This window comes from Mustela putorius, unplaced genomic scaffold, assembly GCF_011764305.1.
Source record: "Mustela putorius furo isolate JIRA1106 unplaced genomic scaffold, ASM1176430v1.1 tig00003870_pilon_pilon_pilon, whole genome shotgun sequence".
In the NCBI taxonomy this organism is placed as follows: Eukaryota; Metazoa; Chordata; class Mammalia; order Carnivora; family Mustelidae; genus Mustela; species Mustela putorius.
The window spans coordinates 8,249,687-8,273,018 of NW_025422022.1; the positions used below are offsets into that span (position 1 = coordinate 8,249,687).

General features: G+C 36.4%; 1 protein-coding gene across 1 annotated transcript in view; it reads left to right on the forward strand.

The window, feature by feature from the left end:
- SYCP2L (synaptonemal complex protein 2 like) overlaps positions 1–23,332 on the forward strand; it is a 99,699-nt gene that overhangs the window by 47,778 nt on the left and 28,589 nt on the right. Inside the window, 2 exon segments of the mRNA XM_013056767.1 lie at positions 9,703–9,725; positions 18,157–18,176. Of these exon segments, the coding sequence (XP_012912221.1) occupies positions 9,703–9,725; positions 18,157–18,176 (43 nt within the window).

Sequence of the window (23,332 nt, forward strand, 5' to 3'; positions counted from 1 at the left end):
TACATATAAATATATTTATATATAAATATATATTTACATATAAATATATAAATAAATACATATAAAATAAATTACATTATATAAAAATATACTTATATACATATATTAATACATACATTAAATACATGTATACATATAAATATGTATTTATATGTGCATATATATGTATCTAGGGCTTTATCACACAGCTTACTGATGAATTGATTTTTTTTTCTTGTTTTAGTTTTTATTGCCGTATCTTCAAGTTTACTAATCTTTTCTATAGTATTCAACTGTTCTTAATCCTATTTCGTGTACTTGTCATCTCAGACATTGTTTTTCACCACTAGCAGTTCTTTTTGAGGGTTTTATCTTTAATACCTCTATGTAATATCTTCAAGCTATCCTCAACCTTCTTCTCTTCACTTTACTTCTAATGTAGTCATTAGAACTGCTTTTAATACACTTGTCTGCTGGTATATCTCTTGTGACATTTTTAAAGCTGATTTCAATCAATTGATTTTTCTTCGCATAATGCGTTGTTTTCCTGCTTTTTTGCATGCCTAGCAATTTTTGATGCTAGAATTCATGATAGAATTCAACCAATACCTGCTTGGTAATTGGATACTTGTGTATTCTAGTAAATTCCTTGTACTTTATTCTGGGATGTGGCTTAGTTATTTTAAGGCCAAGTGATCCTTTTGAGGTTTGCTTTTAAGCCTTGTTAGGTGAGAGTAAAGTAGCCTTTAATTTAGGGATAATTATTCCCCATCCTTAATTCAATATTCTTGTGAATACTGTACCTATGAATGCTCCATGAATTAGAAGTTTTCTCCATGATTAATAAAAACACAAACTATTCCCAGTCCTTTGAGTTCTGGAGATTATATCTCTCTCTCCTTGGAATGGTTCTTTTGCCAGCTTCAGGCAGCATAATATGCATGATTGGTGTTTGTATCAGTCAGGGTTCTCCAGGAAAATGGAAAATATATGATAAATATATAAGAAGTAGAATTATTATGAGGAATTGACTCACATGACTGTGAAAGTTGAAGTCCCACATCTGCCACCTACAAGCTGGAGACCCAGGGTTTTCAATGATGTGATTGTGATTACAAGTCCAAAGGAGGCCTGAGAACCATGTAAATGGTGTCGATTCCAGGCCAAAGTCCTGAGAAGACCAATATCTCCGCTTAAGCATAAGGGAGGAAGTAAAAGGGACAATGTTTTCTCTTCCACCTTTCTATTCAGGTCCTCAGTGAATTGGATAATGCCCACCCATGTCAGGGAGAATAGTCTGAATCCACTGATTCAAACGCCAGTCTCCTCCAGAATCGTCCTCATGGACATACCTAGAAATATTTAATCTGGGCACCTCTTAACTCCAGTCAAGCTGACACATGAACCTAATGATCCCAATACTCCACTCAAGACTTAAGACTCCTTTGCAGATCTTGAACACACACGCTCTATAGCTCTGTCCTCTCTGGTTCTCTTTCCTGCAGACTCTTACCACACATGTCTCTCCCCTACTTAGGGACATTGTTGAGTTTTGCCTGTTTCTTCTCCCTGCATGGCAGCCCAGGGATTCTCTCCAAGCAGTGTTGTGAAGCAACTGTAGTGCTCCCTTCACTTGTTTACTCTTCCTTAGTGGTCACTATTTTGCATTGCTTGATGTACGACATCTGAAAAAACATTGTATGTTCTATCTGGTTTTGTAGTTGTTTCAGGCAGACAAATCCAAATCAAATTTCCATACTACATATGGAAAAGTGAATTGTGAGTAAAGGGAAAGAGTAGTATGAGCAAGGGACGGGAGGTAGCAGAAGCTCACTCCTAATGGGGTAGAAGATGTTTCTTTTAACATTACACATTTCTAGTGATTACTTATAATTCTCCTACTAGAAAATTCTTTTTATAGGTGGTTAGTCCACTGACCTGTAATACTAGGATTTATTAGTCCCATTGATGTGCAGAATTATTTTTTTCTGGAAATGTTTAGGGTCACCTGTTTATGGGATTTGTGCTAGGAATATGGATACTCAAGACACAATAGTTTTCTTAAGGACCTTGCAGATCTATAGTTAAGCAGACACAGTCACACTTGTAGGAAAGTGAATATTATGTTGATGTGCTCAGAGCAAGAACAAATTTTAGAGAGTCAACGAACATGTGGAGAAGATGGCTGAGATGATTCTTCAATGGATGATGTTACTCTTCTCCAGTAAAGGGGGAGAGATGAGGACTCCAGGAAGGGAGAAAGGTATGCAGTCAAAGTGTGGGTGTGCAGAGCCCTGTCAGGGAACTGGGAGGAAGGCTGTTCTCTGAGCCACAGAATTCAGACCAGGAAGTGTTAAGAATTGAATGAACCCTGGGAGGTAAGCAGAGGTCAGGTCCTGAAACCCCTGTGCAGAGCACTAAGGAATTTGTAATTTATCTGAAAAGTAATGAAATTTTGGAGAACATTAAGCATGGGGTAGTCATCTTGTAATTTATTGAGATTACTCATCTGTGAGAGCTAATGCTTCTCAAATTGTTGGACTGAGACCCTCAGAAATGCATTTAAATCATGATTTAAATGCATTTAAATCAGTACACATTCTCAGACATACCCATAAATGTGTATTTGAAACAAGTTTTACAGTAATATATTATTATGTATACTAATTTCTTTAAAAACTAATGTAAGATCTAATCTATTACATTAAAAGTTGCTCACTAAACTAATTTTACCAATGGGTCATGACTTAGTTTTGAAAAACTGTAGCTTAAAATTACTAATATAGGCAGTAAATTGGAAAGGTTTGGAGATAGAGCAAAAGGCAAGAAAGCTGAATAATGACCATAGAAGTGATCCCGGCAAGAGATAATGGTAATTCTATTCAGGAGCTTCTGGAGGAAGGATGGATTCACTGGCAGCTAGGGTAGATATTGTGGAGTAAGGGAGGAGGTGGAGACCATGTAAACAGCTAAGGTTCTTAGCTTGGCTAACTGAATAATTGGGAAACACAGGAAAGTTTAGGTTTCAAGAAGAAGATGTGTTAGTGTTAAATGGAGGTTCTAGGCTATGTTAACCATGGTTGAAGGCTTAAGGGAAAGATCTAGATTAGAGATAGAAACTCAAATGACGCAGTATCCGGATGTCTTCGGCATTATCACTATTTCACTTAATTTGATAATTATTCCTTTTAAAGTGTAGTCCTTACTACTGAACCTTGTTTTCTAAGCATGGTCTGGTTAAAGCAGCTGGTTATTACTATTTTGGCTTTGTTTCTGCCATTCTATTTATGCCAATTAAAATTGTACTGTATAAGATATTTACAGTAACATCTCTGCTTTTTCTTCCACTTACTTTAGTCTCATTCTGCCATTTTTCCTATCAGCTTTCTTTCAGGCTCTTATTCAATGAGTATGATGGCTTAGCCTTTTAGAATTCCAAATACTGATAGGTCCTTATTTCATTCAAATTTAATTGCTTTGCCACTTGACTTTCCTGTCTATTTAGATGCCTTCTTCTTTTGGTTTTCTTCAAAGTGATATACGAGTTGTTGCACTTACTAACCTTAATGAATCATTTTCCTTTTTCCTCTATTTTTTTTTTAACTTTTGAAGAGTGACTAATTACATTTTAGTAGTTACATATAGAATGCAATATGGTACTAAAATTTATGCTTTGGAGTTGGATTTGTGTTTAAATCCTGACTTGACCACTTACTAAGTTGGACAGGTTACTTAACACTTGTGAATTCAGTTCTCTTACCCATAAAGTGAAATGATTAAATGAGAGATGTCATATACTTAGCATAGTGTCTGGATTTTAGTAAGTATTCAGTGAATGCTAGCTTATATTTAAGGGAAATAAACATGGTAAGATCATGTTTTTAGAAGCCAGACAAGTTAAGCACATTCAAATTTCACCTAGCTCTACCACTTCTAGCTGGGTAACTTTTGAGCAAGGTACTTTTTCTCTCCTTGCTTCAACTGCCTCATCTGCAAAACATCGATAATACCTACGTCATGGTGTTGTGAACAATTAAAAGAATTAAGACCTGTGAAGGGCTAAGAACAATATCTGGTATTTATGGAACAATCAATAAATATAGCTATTATTATTGTTACTATTGTTATTAACACAGAGTCTGTGCTCATTACTGTGTACCCTCTTCTGAAGATTTCCTCTGACTAGGGTCAACCACATTTTTGCTGATAGGTGTTTAGTGACTTCCAGTTTTCAGATGATGCCACTGTTGAACAGTGAAGCAGGTGAGATAGGCTGTACCTTCTGAATGTTTACTGGGAGATATTGAGAACATAAAATTCAAAGTTGACCTATCAGAATACAAGCTGACTTTTTTTCTTTTTAACCCAAAGATTTATCTAACTGAAAACAAAAATACTTATCCTACTGATTGTTACACTGGGTGGAAGGAAGGCTCCCCATGGCTCAAGGAAAGTGCTGAGAGAACATGGGATTTTAAAATCAGAGGACCATTTCTTCGGAAAAATCCAGGCAAAGCAGTTATGAGATGACAATCAGTGCCCTTAGGTGTAGACATTTTACTATCTCTGGCTTCAATGCAAAGAACTTTCTGTGGGAAGTTTAGAAGTTTTAGGTTACGTGGTCAGCCAGGAGCTATGGCTACTGCTAGTTCATCATTGATGTGACGATAAGTACAGTGTTTTCATCCTTCTTAGACAAGATAATACTCAGTTTAGGTTCTGCAGTGTCACCTGACTTCTGTAAAAAGTTTCAGGTCATTGTGTGTATGGAAGCTCATTTCAAAATAATCTTGTAAAGCATAGGGCATTACTCCTTTTTTGTATTGTCTGTCTGGTTTTAGTACCAGGGTAATTCTTGCCTTGTCAAATGAATTTAGAACCTTTCATTCTTCTTTTATTTTTGGGAATAGTTTGAGGAAAAATCAGTATTATCTGAACTGTAAATGTTGGTAGAATTCATCTGTGAAGCCATCTGGTCCCAGATTTTTGTTTATTGGGAGTGCTTTTTTTATTACTGATTTAATTTCATCTCTAGTAATTAGTCTGTTCAAATTTTCAGTTTCTTCCTGATTCAGTTTTAGGTTCCATGTTTTTAGGAAATTTTCCATTGTGTAATTTGTTGGTGTATGATTTTACATAATATTCTAATTCTTTGTATTTTTTTTAAACAGACTTTTATTTGAAGATTTATGTTCAAATTCTGGCTATGTGACTCACTTGCTGAGTGATCTTGTTTATTATTTTAATTTAAAGATTTTTAAATTAAAAGCATGAGTGGGAGAAGGAGCGTGAGTGGAGAGAAGGGAAGAGGGAGAAGCAAAAACTCCCCGCTGAGCAGGGAACCCACCAAAGGGCTCGATCCCAGAGATCATGATCAGAGCCAAAGGCAGATGCTTAACCAACTGAGCCACCCAAGTGCCCCAAACCTTTGTATTTCTGTGGTGGTATTTCTTCATTTCTGATTTTTTGAGTTTTGTTTTATTTTTGAGACTGGGCTAAAGGTTGATCAATTTTGTTGTTCTTTTCGAAGAATCAGCTCCTGGTTCCGTTAACTTGTACTCTTGGAAGTTTTTTCTGTCTTTATTTCATTTAATCTTATTTCTTTCCTTCTATTGGTTTGGGCTTTGTTGTTGTTTTACTAGCTCCTTTAGGTGTGAGATTAGATTGTTTAAGGTTTTTTTCTTGCTTTTTGAGGTAGGCTTGTATTGCTATAATCTTCACTCTTGGGCTGCTTTTCCTGTGTCCCAAAGATTTAGAACTGTTGTGTTTTCATTTGTCTCCATGTATTTCTTGATTTCCTTTGGTTTCTCAGTTGATGCATTTGTTATTTACTGGCTTATTATTGAACCTCCATGTAGTAGCATTCTTTCCAAATTTTTTCTTCATATTGATTTCTAATTTCCTATCATTGCAGGGGAAAAAGATACATACTATGATTTCAACCTTTTTGAATTTGTTGTGACTTGTGGCCTAACATGTGATCTATTATGGAGAATCTTCTATAGGCACTTGAAAAGGTGTAGTCCACTGTTCTAGGATAGAATATATCCTGAATATATCTGAATATATCTGTTAGATTGATCTGCTCCCATGTGTCATTGAAAGCTATTTCCTTGTTTTCTTTCTGTCTAGATAATCTATCCTTTAATGTTAGTGGTGTGTTAAAGTCCCCTACTGTTACTGAATTTTGATAGCTATCTTCTTTATGTCTGATGTCGCTGCTTTATGTGTTTGGATGTGTTCCTGTGTTGGGTGGATAAATATTTACAATTGTTAGATCTTCCTGCTGGACTGCTCCCTTTATCAAGTAATGTCCTTTCTTGTTTCCTGTGATAGCCTGTTTTACAGTCTGTTTTTACCTGAAATGAGTATTGCTACCTCAGCTTTGTTTTCACTTCCATACGCATAATGTTTTTCCATCCCTTCACTTTCATTTGCAAGTGTCTGTAGGTCTGGAGTGAGTCTTTTATATGCAACATATGGATGATCCTGTTTTAACCATTCAGTTACCTTATGTCTTTTTATTGGAGCATTTAGTCCATTTATATTTGAAGTAATTATTGATAATTATGCACTTATTGCCATTTTGTTACTTATGGATTTTTATAGTTCTTCCTTCTCTTCCCTTGTGGTTTGATGGCTTTGAATGATATGCTTAGATTCCTTTCTCTCTATTTTTAGTATTTTTTTTAAAGATTTTATTTTATTTTATTGGACAGTGAGAGAGAAGAAATACAAGCAGAGGGAGTGGGGGAGGGAGAAGCAGGCTTCCCGCTGAGTGGGGAGTCCGATGCAGGGCTCAATCCTAGGACCCTGGGATCCAGACCTGAGCTGAAGGCAGATGCTTAACAACTGAGCCACCCTGATGCCCCTATTTTTAGTATTTCTATGACAGGTTTTTGATTTGTAGTTACCATTAGGTTTATATAGAACATCCTATGCTAACAGTCTGTATTAAGTTAATAGCCACACAAGTTTAATTGTGTTATGTTAGTCACTATACAGTACATCATTGTTTTTTGATGTCCTGTTCCATGATTCATTGTTTGTGAATCCATTGCTAACCCAGTGCTAACCCATTCTAAAAGTACTACATTTTTATTCCCTCCCCATTTTTAAAATAATTTATTTGAAAAGGGGGAGGAGGGGCAGAGGGTGAGAATCTTCAAGTAGACTCCCCACTGAGCATAAAGCCAATCATGGGGCTTGATCTCACAACCCATGAAATCACGACCTGAATGAAAGCCAAGAGTTGGACGTTGAACCAACTGAGCCACCCAGGTGCCCCTATGCCCTCCCTGTTTTATGTATATGATGTCATACTTAATAGGATTTTGTTTCGTGAATTCTTTGATTTTTTTTTTAATTCTTTTAAGATTTTATTTAGGGATTCCTGGGTGTCTCAGTTAGTTAAGCTTTGACTCTTGTTTTTGGCTCCAGTTTTGATCTCAGGATCCTGGGATTGAGCCCCACATAGGGCTCTGTGCTCACTGGGGATTCTGCTTGAGGTTTTCTCTTTCTGTCTGCCCCTCCTCTCTCTCTTTCTCTAAAATAAAGAAAACATGAAAAAAAAAAGGTTTTATTTATTTGACAGAGAACAAGCAGGGGGGAGCAGCAGGCAGAGGGAGAAGCACACTCCCCACAGAGCTTGATGCCAGGACCCTGGGAGATCATGACCTGAGCCAAAGGTAGATGTTTAACCAGCTAAGCCACCCAGGTGGCACCCAGGTGCCCCTTGACCAATTTTTACAAGTGTAATTAATATTACTGCTTTTGTGCTTAACCTCTGTACTGGTTTTATAAGTGAGTAACCTGCTTTTATTATTTTTCATTTGCTTGTGAAAAATTTCCCTTTCCTAATTTACTTCTGATTATGGCCTTTTCTTCCCACTCAGAAAAATTCCCTTCACTGTTTCTGGTAAGGCTTGGTTAGTGGTGATGAGATCCTTAACTCTGGTGTGGGAAACTATTTACCTCTCTATTCTGAATGATAGTCTAGCTGAATAGAGGATTCTTGGCTGCAGTTTTTCTCTTTGCAGCACTTTGAACATGTGCCACCTTTCTCTGGCCTGCAAAATTTCTGCTGAAAAATCAGCTGATAGCTTTATGGTGATTCCTTTTTATGTAACTGTTTTCTTTTTCTCTTGCTGCTTCTAAAAGTCTATTGCTACTTTTTGTCATTTTAATTAGTATGGCTTGGTATGGGCCTCCTTGGGTTGATTTTCGTTGGTGTTTCTCTGGGACTCTTAGGGATCTAGAGCTCTGTTTCCTTCCCCAAATCAGGCACATTTTCAGCTATGATTTGTTCAAAGAAATGTTCTGCCCCTTTCTCTCTTCTCCTTTTGAGATCCCTATAATGCAACTGTTATTTAGCTTAATGATGTTTGAGTTCCCTTAACAAATTTTTTCATTTTTTATTTTTCTTTTTGTCGTTCAGCTTGGTTGCTTTCCATTACTGTCTTCCAGCTCACTGATATGTTCTTCTTCTGTCTACTATTTCATCTAGTGCATTTTAATTTCAGTCAAGTTAATCTCTGATTGGTTCCTTTTATATTTTTCTTTGTTGGAGGTTTCATTGCGATCCTCCGATCTTTTCTCAAGTCCAATGTCTTTATGACCACTACTTGGAAGCCTATTGCTTATCTGTTTCATTTAGTACTTTTGCTGTGATTTTTGTCCTGTTCTTTCTTTTGTGACCTACTCATTTCAACTACCTTTCTGTTTCTGTGTGATAGGAGAGTCAGCTATGTCTCCTGCTCTTGAAAGTAGTTGCCTTTGAAGAGAAGCTCTTCTAGTGCAGTTATCTCCTGTTTACTAGAACCAGACCCTTCAGGGATGTGTTGTGTGTGCCCTTCTACAGTTGCTGAGCCATGCTTACCTTCAATCAGCTACAATGGCTCACATTGTCTATTTTGTGCAGTGTTTGGTTCCTCTGCTGCTAAGGGACCAGTGTTGGGCTTACAGTTGGCTCACACTAGATACCTCCTTCCAACCATCTGCTGGGCCTGCAGTTGCACTGAACTGGAGAGCACCCTGCCCTCTCTGTGTTGTCCCAAAGAGGCTTTTGCTGGTGGGCAGGGTCTGCAGTCAGACCAAGTGTCTGCACCCAGCCCACTGCTAGGACTGCAGTAAAACTGGTGTGTATTGTTATCTTCCTATTTTCCCCAGAGCAGGAGTCACTTTGGAGTGGCATTGGTCACTGTTGGGGTTGCTTGCACTATGAGATGCATCACACATTGTTTTTGAGGGACTCATGCTGAAGGGAATGTGGGCTGGCTTGGGTGGATAGATCCACAGGAGAATGTGGGTGTGGGGTCCATGATGTTAGCAAGTTAGATGCCTACAGGTGTCCAGGTATCTAGGCTGGGGAGGAGGGAGAGGAATAGTACCAACCAGCTCTTTTGTTCTTACAGAAGTTCCCTAAAGGTTATGTTAGGCTCACTCCTCCAGCACCTGTTCTGATATTAGTAAATAAATCTTCCTGAGTAGCCCAGGTGCAAACTGGTGCTTCTATACTGTATCTTGGAGGGTTGTTTGTTATAGCAGATCTTTAATGGTGGGGACTCTATTTCCTATCATACCCCGCCCCAGCCTTTCCAGAGCCATGCCCACTGATTTTTTAGAGTACCCAGAATTCAATGCCACTAATAGGAAAAACTCGCAGAGGTAACCCCAACTGGTTTTCACGGCCAAGTGTTATGGGGATTCCCCTTTCCTGTGTAGGTCCCCCATGCCTGGGATACCTGGTGTGGGGTACTCTTCTCTTCCTTCTCCATCCTTGTATCTTTGATGGGAGTTTGCTTCCTGATATTCCCACTATGTTCCTCTCATCGTTGATATGGCCTCCTATCATTAACAATGAACAGTCTGTTCTGCCATTCTTTAGGTCCCTTTCTGGGTTTGTTGCCCTGATGTGGCTGTTATCTAGGTGTTTCTATGGAATGAAGTGAACTTACGGTCATCCTATTCCACCATCTTCCCCTGCATTTTGTCTTCATGAACTTAATTAGTTTCATTAAAATCCATTGGTCTGTCTTGTAATTTGAGTCCATCTTTTACAAATGAATGATTTGGGGACATCATTCATTAGTTGATTATAAAATTTTAGTTGAGTTACACAGCTTTTAAAAATGTTGATGTGGGTGGCTCTGTTGGTTAAGCCTCTGCCTTCTGCTCAGGTCATGATCCCAGGGTTCTGGGATGGAGCCCCGCATCGGGCTCTCTGCTCAGCAAGGAGCCTGCTTCCCCCTCTCTCTGCCTACTTGTGATCTGTCAAATAAATATATAAAATCTATTAAAAAATGTTGATGCATTTTATTATCTAAAATAAAAAAATCACATTAATATCCCCATAATTTTCATCAGAAATGCCTTTAGTATTGGGAAGTATTGTGTTGACATTTCTAAATTTTTCAAATACAGGTTTTTCACTGAAAAACTTGAATTTTATCCTTGGCAAAAGATTGTCAGTTATGTTAGGCTCACTTCATTTGTTTTTGAGAAAATCTCTGCTATCACCTGTCAGGTCTTTCACCTAAAGTGTTTCAAAGAGAAAAAAATTGCTAGTCCATCTCATGACTCAAATGATCACAGAAGTCTTTTTCCTTGAGACAACCTCTGTACTTGTGTGTGTCACAAAAGTGCTCCGTGTCTATCCCATTTAATCCCAGAGAATATAAAAAGACACATACTCAAGGGTTGAGATTTAATGAAGGTAATAATTTTTACTGCTTTCCCAAGGTATACTTTTTTTTTTAAAGATTTTATTTATTTATTTGACAGGCAGAGATTATAAGTAGGCCGAGAGGCAGGCAGAGAGAGAGAAGGAGGAAGCAGGTTCCCTGCTGAGCAGAGAGCCCGATGCGGGGCTCGATCCCAGGACCCTGGGATCATGACCTAAGCTGAAGGTAGAGGCTTTAACCCACCAAGCCACCCAGGGACCCCTTTCCCAAGGTATTCTTAAAAAGAATAGAATCTTCTGTAAAAATAGGAGTGTAGAAGAAGCTAACACTTTTTTTATTTCTTCACAAACCAAAATGCAACTTCCTAGCCCATTCTGAGGATATATGTGCAAATATCAACTATAACATCTGGTTAAGTATTTGGGTCCCTAGATAAAAGTACTTGGGTTCAAATCTTTGCTTTATGTGTAACCTTGGACACAGTACTAATCCCTCTAGGCCACTGTGTCTTCATCTGTAATGTTTGATAATCGAGGAATCCCTCTCCTAAGGTTGTTGAAAAAAACATAATGGGATCACACCCATGAAGTATTTACTAGAAGTTTTCTGTGACATTTGCTGGGCAGGTGAAAATTCTCTTTCCTGTAAATGCTCCCTGATTCTTTCAATTTGTTTTATTTTTATTAAAAATATAAACCGTCATACCACACTGTTTTACAAATACTGAATCACGCTTGCGTACCAGAAATAAACTCTACTTTGTTGTGGTGAATGATTTTTTAAATGTATTGTTGGATTTGGTTTGCTAATACTTTATTGAGGATTTTGTATCTATATTCATATATAGTTCTTTTTTTCAGGTGTCCTTACTGGGTTTTGGTATAAAGGGGACACTGGCATCATAGAATGAATTTGGAAATTTTCCTTCCTCATCCATTTGTTGGAATAATTGAAGAATAGGAATTAACTCCTCTTTAAATGTTTGATAGACTTTGCCTGTGAAGCTGTTTGGTTCTGGACTTTTTTGGGGAAAGAGTTTTTCGACTCCTGATTCAATTTCATTGCTGGTGATTGGTCCGTTCTAATTTTGTTGCTTCCTGCTTTAATTTTGGTATATTATGTTAGGAATTTATCCATTTCTCCTAGGATGTCCAATTTGTTGGCATATAGTCTTTCATGCTATTCCCTTATACAGAGGTATTTCTGAGGAATTGGTTGTTTCTCCTCTCTCATTAGTAATTTTATTTGGGTCCTTTCTTTTTCTAAGTCTTGCTAGAGGTTTATCAATTTTATTGCTCTTTTCAAAGAACCAGCTTCCGGTTTCATAAATCTGTTGGTTTGTTTTTAGATTCTTTATCACTTATTTCTGCTGTAGTGTTTAGTATTTCCTTTTGCTGGGTTTGGGTTTTGTGCTTTTTGTACCTCCTTTAAGTGTAAGGTTGGGTCATTTATTTGAGACTTTTCTTACTTCTTGATATAGGCCTGTATTGCCAAAAACTTTCCTCTTAGAACCACTTTTGCTGCATTCCACAAATTTTGGTATTCCCTAGAGCATGTCATGCTTAGCGAAATAAGTCAAGCGGAGAAAGACAACTATCATATGATCTCCCTGATATGAGGAAGTGGTGATGCAACATGGGGGCTTAAGTGGGTACGAGAAGAATAAATGAAACAAGATGGGATGGGAGGGAGACAAACCATAAGTGACTCTTAATCTCAAAAAACAAACTGAGGGTTGCTGGGGGGAGGGGGTTTGGGAGAAGGGGGTGCAGTTATGGACATTGGGGAGGGTATGTGCTTTGGTGAGTGCTGTGAAGTGTGTAAACCTGGTGATTCACAGACCTGTACCCCTGGGGATAAAAATATATGTTTATAAAAAAATTTTGGTGTTCCCATTTTTTTCACTTGTTTTCATGTAATTTTTTACTTCTTTGATTTCTTGGTTGACCCATTCATTGTTTAATAACAAGTTATTTAACCTCCATATATTTGTATTCTTTCCAGACTTTTAATTGGCATTGATTTTCATAGCACTGTAATCAGAAAAGAAACATGGTAGAACTTCTATTATTATTATTATTTTTAAATTTTTTGAGACTTGTTTTGTGACCTAATGCATGATCTGTTCTGGAAAAGATTCCATGAGCACTCAAAGGTATGAATTCTGCAGCTTTAGAATGGAATATTCTGATTATGTTAAATTCATCTGGTCCAGTGTGTCATTCAAAGCCATTGTTTCCTTGTTGCTTTTCTGTTTGCATGATCTGTCCATTGATATAAGTGGGGAGTTAAAGTCTCCTACTGTTATTGTATTACTATCGATTATGTACCCAAATACACAAAATAACATGAAAATATGTTGCGTACATAGGTATGTACAATTGTTATCTTATTGGATTGTCTCCTTTATTATTAAATACTGTACTCCTTTGTCTCATGTTACAGCTTTTGTTTTAAAGTCTATTTTGTCTATGGTTACCCTGACTTTCTTTTGGCATTCATTTGCATGATAAATATTCTTCCATTTGTCCATGTGAGGACATCTGCAGGTATCTTTAGGTCTGAAATGAGTCTCTTATAGGCAGTACATAATGGGTCTTTTTTTTTTTTTAATCCACTCTGTCATCCTATAAAGAGTAGCATTTAGTTCATTAACATGCACAGTAATTGATAAATATGTATTTATTGCCATTTTCTTGTTTCTGTAGGTTTTTCTCTGAAAATCTCTTACACTCTCTGTTGGTTTTCTTTAGTGATATGCTTGGGTTCCTTTCTCTTAATTCTTTCCATATGTATTAGCAGCCTTTGATCTGGTTACCATTTGGTTTGTATAGAACATCTTCTGCATATAGTAGTCTGTATTTACTTGATGGTCACTTGAGTGTAAACCTCTTTATTAGTGATTAAACATCTGCCTCCCATGTTTTAGGTATAGTGTCCTTTTATGAATCCCTTTCTGATCTTTTATTGAAATTGTATTTTTACTTCTTTTGTTTTTCATTTTTTACTTATGGCATTTCTTCCTACTCAGAGTCGCTTTTAATATTTCTTATAGGACTGGTTTATAGGTCATGACAACTTTTAGTTTTTATTTGTCTGGGTAATTCCATCTCTCCTTCTATGCTGAATTATAACCTTGCTGGATAGAGTATTCTTGGTTTCAGGTTTTTTCTTTTGGCATGTTGAATATATCATGCCACTCCTTTCTGGCCTACAAAGTTTCTGCTGAAAAATTTGCCCATGCCCTTAAAGGTTTCTCTTGTATGTAACTGTCTTCTCTTGCTTCTTTAAAATGTCTTTATCACTACTTTTTGGCATTTTAATTACTTTGTGTCTTGGTGTGGACCTCCTTAAGGGGTCCTCTTTTAAGGGGATCTCTGTGCCTCTTGGGTTTGGATATCTTTTTCCTTCCCCAGATTAGGGAAGTTTTCAAGTTGCTCTCTTTAAATTTTCTGCCCCCTTTTTTCTCTTCTGGTACTCCTATAATATGAATGTTACTATTTTAATGGAGTCATTGAGTTCCCTAAGTTTATTCTTGTTTTGCATAATTCTTCTTTCATTTAGCTTAATTAATTTCCAATACTCTTCTAGGTTATTAATTCATCCCTCTGCTTCATCTAGACTCTTACTTATTCCATCAACTGTATTTTTAAAATTTCATGTTCTCCATCTGATTGTTTTTTTTCCTAATCTCTGTATTAGGGGATTTACTGATGTTCTCCACTTTCTTTCCTCAAGTCTGTTGATATCTTTATGATCATTACTTTAAATTCTCTATCAGGGATATTACTTATATCTGCTTTGCTTCGGTCTCTTGCTGTGGTTTTGTCCTGTTTTCATTTGGAAGTTTCTCTGTGTCCTAATTTTGTCTGGCTTTCTGTCTGTTTCTATGTGCTAAGAAAGTCAGCTACTTCTTTTGTTTTTAATAAGTCTTATGAAGAAGAGTTTCTATAATGACCTGTGATACACTGTCCCCTGTTCCCTAGGAACTTCAGGGAGTATCTCCTGTGTATTTTGTGTATGTTCCGATTTTGAGTCTTGGCCTCTTTTACCTTCAGTCCAGTTGTCTGTAGAAGCTTTCTGCCTATGGTGGGCAGCAAGGTGTATGGTGGTCAGCTTGCAAAACAAGATCTGCCTCTGCCACTGATGGAACTGAGTTCCTACAAGATGCAGGAGTCAGGAGATGTGGTGTTGGCATTGTTTGTATTGGCCTTCTATGGAAGAGGGTCTGTAGTCCCAGGACTGAGGCAAGAGTGACTGAGAAGTGCTGATCTGTTGCGGTACCGGAGTGGGAGTACAGGGAGTTTGGCACATGCAAGTCAGGTAAGGAGTGTCAGGGCTGCTTAGGTAGGCATTGCTTATGTTGGGGCAGGGGAGGGGGAAATGACATATGCCAGCTCCCTTGTTCCTTAAGAGGGTTCCTTTGTGATTCCTGTCCCTCTAGGCCACTCTCTGAGATGAGCAAAACACCCTCCCATCAGTCCCCAGCATTATTCAAACTCCTAGTTCTATGCTGTATATGCACAGGCTGTTTCTTCTGCTGTCTCTTTGAGAATGGGGACTCTACTTCCCAAATCCAAGCCTGCCAATTTTTAAAATTCCAAGCTTTAAGTCCTGCTTGTTTAAAAAACTTAAAAATATATAGCAAATAGTAGAGGTTTGTCCTACCTGTTCATGGGCTCTGCAGTGTGAAAGTCTAGTTTCTGACATTCTCTGCAACACTGGCCCAGTCTCCCCTGTGGCTGGCCATTGCTTCATTACCAGACCTTCTCTTTGCCTTTCCTCCCTTCTTTCATGTGACCTCTTCCCTGTCTTAGTGTGGTTTGTGCTGTCATTCTTCAAGTGATTTATTTTGGAAGTGGGGGTTATTTATGATGACACGAGTGTTATCTACTTGTATCCATGGGACAAAGTGAGTTTAGGGTCTTCCTACTCTGCCATCTTCCCAGCAAACTCCCAAACTGATGGTTACCAGAGAAGAGATGGGTACGGGGATAGGGAAAATTGAGATAAGGATTAAGGAGTACTTTTATAAAAAAAAATTTTGATTATAAAACAAATGATGCTATATAGAGAAAGGCCTATGGATTCCACACACACAAAATACTAGACCTGGTAAATGAATTCTGTAAAGTCACAGGATACAAAATCAATGTGTGGAAGTCTGTTGCATTTCTTTACAATAATGATGAAGCTGCATAAAGTGAAATTAAGAAAACCCATTGACAGTTGTACCAAAAACAATACAAGATTGGAGCACCTGGATGGCTCAGTCCATTAAGTGTCTGCCTTTGGCTCAGGTCCTGGGATTGAGCCCTGCATTAGGCTTCCTGCTCAGTGGGGACTCCTATTCTCTTCCCACAGCTCATGCTCTTTCTCTCAAATTAAAAAAAAAAAAAACAACAATAAAATACTTAGGAATCAACTTAACCAAAGATGTGAAAAATATGCATTCTGAATCTATAAATACTCTGAATCTAAATCATTGGAAAAAGAAGTTCAAGATGATGCAAAGAAATGGAAGGACATTCCATGCTTATGGGTTAGAATAACAAATATTGTTAAAATGTCTATTGCCCAAAGTAATCTATAGCTTTAATGTAATTCCTATCAAAATATCAACAGCATTTTTCACAGAACTAGAACAATCCTAAAATTTGTATGGAATCACAAAGACCATGAATAGCCAAAGCAATCTTTTTTTTTTTTTTTAAGATTTTATTTATTTGACAGAGATCACAAGTAGGCAGAGAGGCAGGCAGAGAGAGAGGGAGAAGCAGGCTCCCTGCTGAGCAGAGAGCCAGATGTGGGACTCGATCCCAGGACCCTGGGATGATGACCCGAGCAGAAGGCAGAGGCTTTAACCCACTGAGCCGCCCAGGCACCCCCAAAGCAATCTTAAAAAACAAAAATGGAGGTAACACAATTCCAGATTTGATTTCTGCTTTGTAATGTAAACTGAAAATCGTATGGTACTGGCATAAAGATAGACACAGTTTAGTGGAATAGAACAATACCCAGAAGTAAACCCACAGTTACATGGTCAATTAATCTTCGATGAAGGAGAAATGAATATACAATGGGAAAAATTCAACAAATGCTGAGAAACTGGATGGGCAGCCACATGAAAAAGAATGAAACTGGATCACTTTCACCATACACAAAAACCAAATTCAAAGTGGATTTGAGACCTGAATGTGAGACCTGAAACCATAAAAATCCTAGAAGAGAGCACATGCAATAGCAACATTTTTTTCTAGAGATCTCTGGAAACCAGGAAAATAAAAGCAAAAATGAACTATTGAGATGGTAGCAAAATAAAAAGCTTCTGCACAGTGAAGGAAAGCAATGAAACTAAAACACCTGTAGAATGGGCAAAGATATTTGCAAATGACCTATCTGAACCAATTAGTATCCAAAATATATGAAGAACTGATAAAACTCAACACCCAGGAAGCAAATAATCCAATGAAAAATGGGCAGAAGGCATGAACAGACAATTCTCCAAAGAAGACCTCCATATTGCCAATAGCCACGTGAAAAGATGGTCAACATAGCTCCTTATCAGGGAAATGCAGATCAAAACTACAATGAGATATAACCTCACATCTTTCAGAATGGCTAAAATAAAAACACAAGACCCAACAATTGCTGGCAAGGATGTGGAGCAAAAGGAATCCCCTTGCACTGTTTGTGGGAATGCAAATTGGTGCAGTCATTGTGGAAAACAGTATGGAGGTGACTGAAAATATTAAAAAATAGCACTACTCTATTACTCAGTCATCTCACTATTGGGTATTTAATTAAAAAATATAAAAACACTAATTCAAAGGGATATATGCACCCCTGTGTTTATGGCAGCATTATTTACAATAACCAAACTGTGAGAGCAGCCCAAGTACCCACCAATTGTGAACTAATAATTTTTAACATATACTTAAGTTTTATGTCGTGTATTTTAAAATTCTGAAAAACATATCTCAACCATTTTTAAGTGTACACTTCAGTAGCATTCTGTACATTTACATAATTGTGCAATCATCCCCACTAGTTAATCCACAGAACCCTTTCATCTTGTAAAACAAACTCTTTACCAATTGTTTTGTAATAACAATAGTTGAAAATAGTATGTCAATAGTATGTCAACAACATACTATTGTCAACTATTGCTGATATACAACATTAGTTTCAGATTTATAAAATCATGATTCAATTATACACATTACAAAATGGTCACCATGTGTTCTTACCATCTGTCACCATATGAAATCACTACAATATTGATTATATTTCCTGTCCTGTACATTTCATCCCCATGATTGATTTTTATAACTGGGAGGTTGTACCTTTTAATCTCCTTTACCTATTTTGCCCCCATCTTCAGCTCCCCCAGACTATCACCAGTTTGTTGCTATATTCAAGAGTCTGTTTTGTTTAAGATTTCACATGTAAGTGAAATCATACAGTATTTCTCTGATTTTATTTCACTTAGCAGAATATCCTCTGAGTCCATCTGTGTTGTCACAAATGTCAAAATTCCATCATTTTATAGCTGGGTAATATTCTATTGCAGATACATGTAATATACCACATCATCTGTATCCTTTTGTCTATCAGTGGACATTTAGGTTGCTTCCATATCTTGGCTATTGTAAGATGATGAACCTATATATCTTTCAAATTAGTGTTTTTGTTTTATTCAGGTAAATACTCAGAAGTGAAATTGCTGGATTGTATGGTATTTCTGTTTTACTTTTTTTGAGGAAACTCCATACTGTTTTCCATAGTGGCTGCAACAGTTTTACATTCCCACCTTTTCTCCACATCCTCACCAACACTTGTTATTTCTTGTTTGATCCTAGGCACTGGGACTCTGTGAGATGATCTCATTGTGGTTCTGATTTGCATTTCCTTGATTATTAGTGATGGTTATCTAGATGTTGCCTTTGGGAAAATGTCTATTCAGGTCCTCCACCTATTTAATAATTATTTCTGTTTGGTGTTGACTTATAGGAGTTCTTTATATATTTTATTAACTCCCTACCAGATAAATGACTTGCATACACCTTCTCTCATTAAGTGGGTTGTCGTTTCCTTTTGCTGATGGTTTTCTTTGCTGTGCGAAAGCTTTTTATTTTGGTATTGTCCCAACATTTTGTTTTTGCTTTTGTTTTCCCTTCCCTTGATCTGAGACAGATCAAGAAAAATACTGTTATAGTCTGTATCCAAGAGTTTACTGCCTATGTTTCCTTCTAGGGTTTTTATGGTCTCAGGTCTTCTATTTAGGTCTTTATTCTATTTGAGTTTATTTTTTGGTATGATGTAAGAAAGTGGTCAAGTTTTATTTTGAGTGTAGCTGTCCAGGTTTCTCAACGCCATTTATTGAAGAGACTGACTTTTCCCCATAGTATGTTCTTCTCTTTTTTACTATAGATTAATTGACCATATAAGTTTGGGTTTATTTCTGGACTATCTGTTCTATTGATCCATGTGTGCATTTGTGTACCAGTACCATACTATTTTTATTATTACAGCTTTGTAGTATATTTTGAAATCTGGGAATATGATATTTCCATTTTTCTTATTTCTCAAGATTGCTTTTGTTATTTGGGGGCTTTTGTATTTCCAAACAAATTTTAACATTAATCTAGTTAAAAATACTATGGTATTTTGATGGGGGTCATATTGAATTTGTTGATTGCTTTGGATAGTATGGACATTTTAACAATATTATTCCAACCCATGAGCACAGTATGACTTTGCATTTATTTGTGTCATCTTTATTATCTTTCACTAGTGTATATAATTTTCAGAGAACAGGTCTTTCCCTTCTTTGGTTAAATTTATTTTGATGCAATTGTGTATAGGTTGTTTTAATAATGTCCCTGCTATTTCATTATTAATGTATAAAATTGCAATAGATTTCTGTATATTTTGTGTCTGCAACTTTAATAAATTTATTATAAGAGTTTTATCATTCTAATAGTCTTTACAGTCTATGTATAGTAACATGTTACTGCAGATAGTGACAGTTTTACTTTCTTATGAATTTGCATTTATTTCTTGTCTAATTGCTTCAGCTAGGTCTTTCTGTACTATGTTGAATAAAAGTGACAGTAGACATCCTTATTTTTGTCTTGATTCTGATCTTCATACTCTAAGCTTTCAGCCTTTCACCATTGAGTTTTATGTTAGCTGTGAGTTTATATATAGCCTTTATACTATATACTATATATATAGTATGTTCCCTTTAAACTTTGAGAGTTTTTTTATTTATCACGAATGTCTGTAGAATTTCTGTCAAATCCTTTTTCTGCATCTTTTGAAATGGTTATATTACTTTAATCCTTCGTTTGGTTAATGTGGTTGATTTATGGATATTGAACCATCTTTACATCCCTGAAATAAATACTACTTGATTGTGGTAAATGATCTTTTTCGTGTGTTGAGTTCAGTTTGCTGATTTTTCCTTGAGCATTTTTGTGTCTGTGTTCATCAGGGATATTGATCCTTTTTTTTTTCTTTCTGTAATGTAACTCTGTACCCATTACACTGTAGTTCCCTAGTCCCACTTCCCCATCCCTTGGCAACTACCAATTTATTTTCTGTCTCTGAATTTGAATACTATATGTATACCATATAAATGGAATCCTACAGTGTTTGTCCTTTTGTGTCTCGCTTATTTCACTTAGTGTAATGTCCTCAAGATTCACTCATGCTGTAACTTTTATTAGAATTTCCTTTCTTTTTAAGATTAATATTCCATTGTATGTATATATCACATTTTGTTTATCCATTTGCCCTTTGATGGATACTTGGATTGCTTCCATCTTGAAGCTATTATGAATAATGCTGCTATGAACATGGGTGTTTGAATATCTGTTGGAATTCCTACTTTCAATTCTTCATATATCCAGAAGTGAAATTGATGTATCATACTGTATCATATGGTAGTCCAGTTTTAAGTTTCTGGGAAACTGCCATGCTGTTCTCCATAGCAACTGCATTTTCCATTTCTACCAATAGTGCACAAGGGTAAGAATTTCTCCACATCCTTTCCAAGACTTTTGAGAATAGCTATGCTGATGCATGTAAGGTGGTAGCTGATTGGGGTTTTGAATTGCATTTCCCTAGTAATTAATAATGCTGAGATTCTTTTCTTGTGCTTGTTACCAATTTGCATATCTTCCTTGGAGAAATATCTATTTAATTTCTTTTCTTATTGTTGAGTTGTAGGAGTTTTTTTTTATATAATTCAGATATCAACTATCAAATATGTGATTTGTAAATAGTTTATTCCATTCTATGGGTTATTTTTTACTTCATTGGTTATATCTTTTGATGCACAGAAGTTTTTAATTTGATAAAGTGCAATTTATCTATTTTTTTCTTTTACTATATTGTTGGTGTCCTATTCAAGAAACCTCTGCCAGCCAAATTTAATGTCATGAAAGTTTTTCTTTTCCTCCTAGGAACTGTATTGTTTCAGTGCTTACATTTTGGATTTTGATATATTTTGAGTTTATTTTTGTATTGGTATAAGATAAAGTCTAACTTCATTCTTTTACATTTGAATTTCCAGATTTCTTAATACCATTTGTTGAAGAAATTTTTCTTTCCCCCATTGAATGGTTATGGCACTTTTGTATATCATTTTATCACATGTGAGAAGGTTTATTTCTGTCTACTCTCCTCTATTATTGGTCTGTATGTCTGTCTGTCTTCTTTTTTTTAAAAGATTTTATTTATTTATTTGAGAGAGAGAGAGAGAGAGATCACAAGTAGACAAAGAGGCAGGCAGAGAGAGAGATAGAGGGAAGCAGGCTCCCTGCTCAGCAGAGAGTCCGATGCGGGACTCGATCCCAGGACCCTGAGATCATGACCTGAGCCGAAGGCAGCTGCTTAACCCACTGAGCCACCCAGGCGCCCTGTATGTCTGTCTTTATGGCAACAACACACTATTTTGACTGTGATTTTGTAGTAAGTTTTAAAATCACGAAGTGTGGGATCTTCAGCTATGTTCTCGTTTTTCAAGATTATTTGGTATTTCTAAGTCCTTTGGGCTATCCTATGACTATTAGGATGGGTTCTCATCTTTTTGAAAAAAATTGGGATTTTTATAGAGATTGTATTGAATTTGTAGATTGTATTGAATTTGTAGTATTGACATCTTAATATTGTCAATCCATGAATGTGGGCTATCTTCCCATTTTTCACCTCTTTGAGTATATGCCTAAGTAATGTATTATTTTTTATTCTATTGTAAATGAAATTGTTGTCTTAATTTCCTTTGCAGATTGTCCTTTGGTGTTTAGAAACACAACTGACTTTCGTGTTTTCATTTTGTATCCTGCAGTTTTGTTGCAAATAATTATTAAAGGACTAATAAGTAAATTTAACAAAATTGAAGGATTCAAGATTGAGATGCAAAAATCAAGTTTCTTTCTATACGTTAGCAACAATCAAATTTTTTTGAAAAGGAACACCATTTAAAAAATATGAAATATGGCATATGTAAGGATTAATTTGGCAAAAGATTTGTAAGACTTTTACAGCGAAAAGTACAGGGTATTGCTGAGCTCTATTAAGCAAGATCTAAAAAAATGGAGAGACATACTGTCTTTAGAGGATGGCAGACTCCATCAGCATTGGCAAGATGACCGTTCTTCTCAGATTGATCTATAAGCTTAATACAAACCCAAATCAAATTCCAGCAGAGATGTTGTTTTGTTTTTAAAAATTGGCAAGGTATTTTTAGATTTTAGGCGGGAATTTAAAGGACCTGTACCAAAAAGAACTACAAAATGGCTAATACACTATATGTTTTAAGACTTATTGTATAAAGCTACAGTAATCAAGAGAGTATGTTGCTGCCATACAGGTAGATAAATAAGTACAACAGAGCAAGTATGTAGAGACAGTTGTCATGTGACAAAAATGCAAAGACAGTTCAGTGGAGAAATCATTTTTTCCAATAAATGGTGTTGGACCCATGGACTCTCCATATAGGCACAAAATCAATTATCTGAAGTCTTTACATTCCACCACTTACATTCTTTACATTTTTAGAAAACTAAAAATGGATTCAAATGTAAAAGCCTATTTGAAAGAAAGAATAAGAAAAAAATCTTTGTGACCTTCCATGAGGCAAAAGTGTTTCAGATATTAACTCCAAAGTATAGCCCATAAGAAAACTGATAAATTGAACTTAATCAAAATTAAAAACTCTAGTTTTAAAAAAAACACTCTTAAGGGAATTAAGAGGCCAGCCACACACTTGAATATTTTTGTTGTTGTTTTTAAAGATTTTATTTATTAGCGAGGGAGTGAGTGTGTGGGAGGGAGAGGGAAAGAGAACCTGAAGCAGACTCCACACTGAGCACAGAGCCCGACTCAGGGCTTGACCTCATGGCCACAAGATCATGACTTGAGCTAAAACCAAGCATCAGGTGCTTAACCAACTGAGCCACCCTGGTGCCCCAAAGAAAATATTTATAAAGCATGTATTTGATAAAGTACTTGTACCCCAAATATATTAAGTACTCTCAAAATTCAATAACAAAGATACAACCCAATTAAAATATAGACAAAAGATTTGAACAACTACTTCACCAAGAAAGATCTAGAGTTGGTAGGTAAGTACTTATTCAACATCATTAGCTATTACAGAA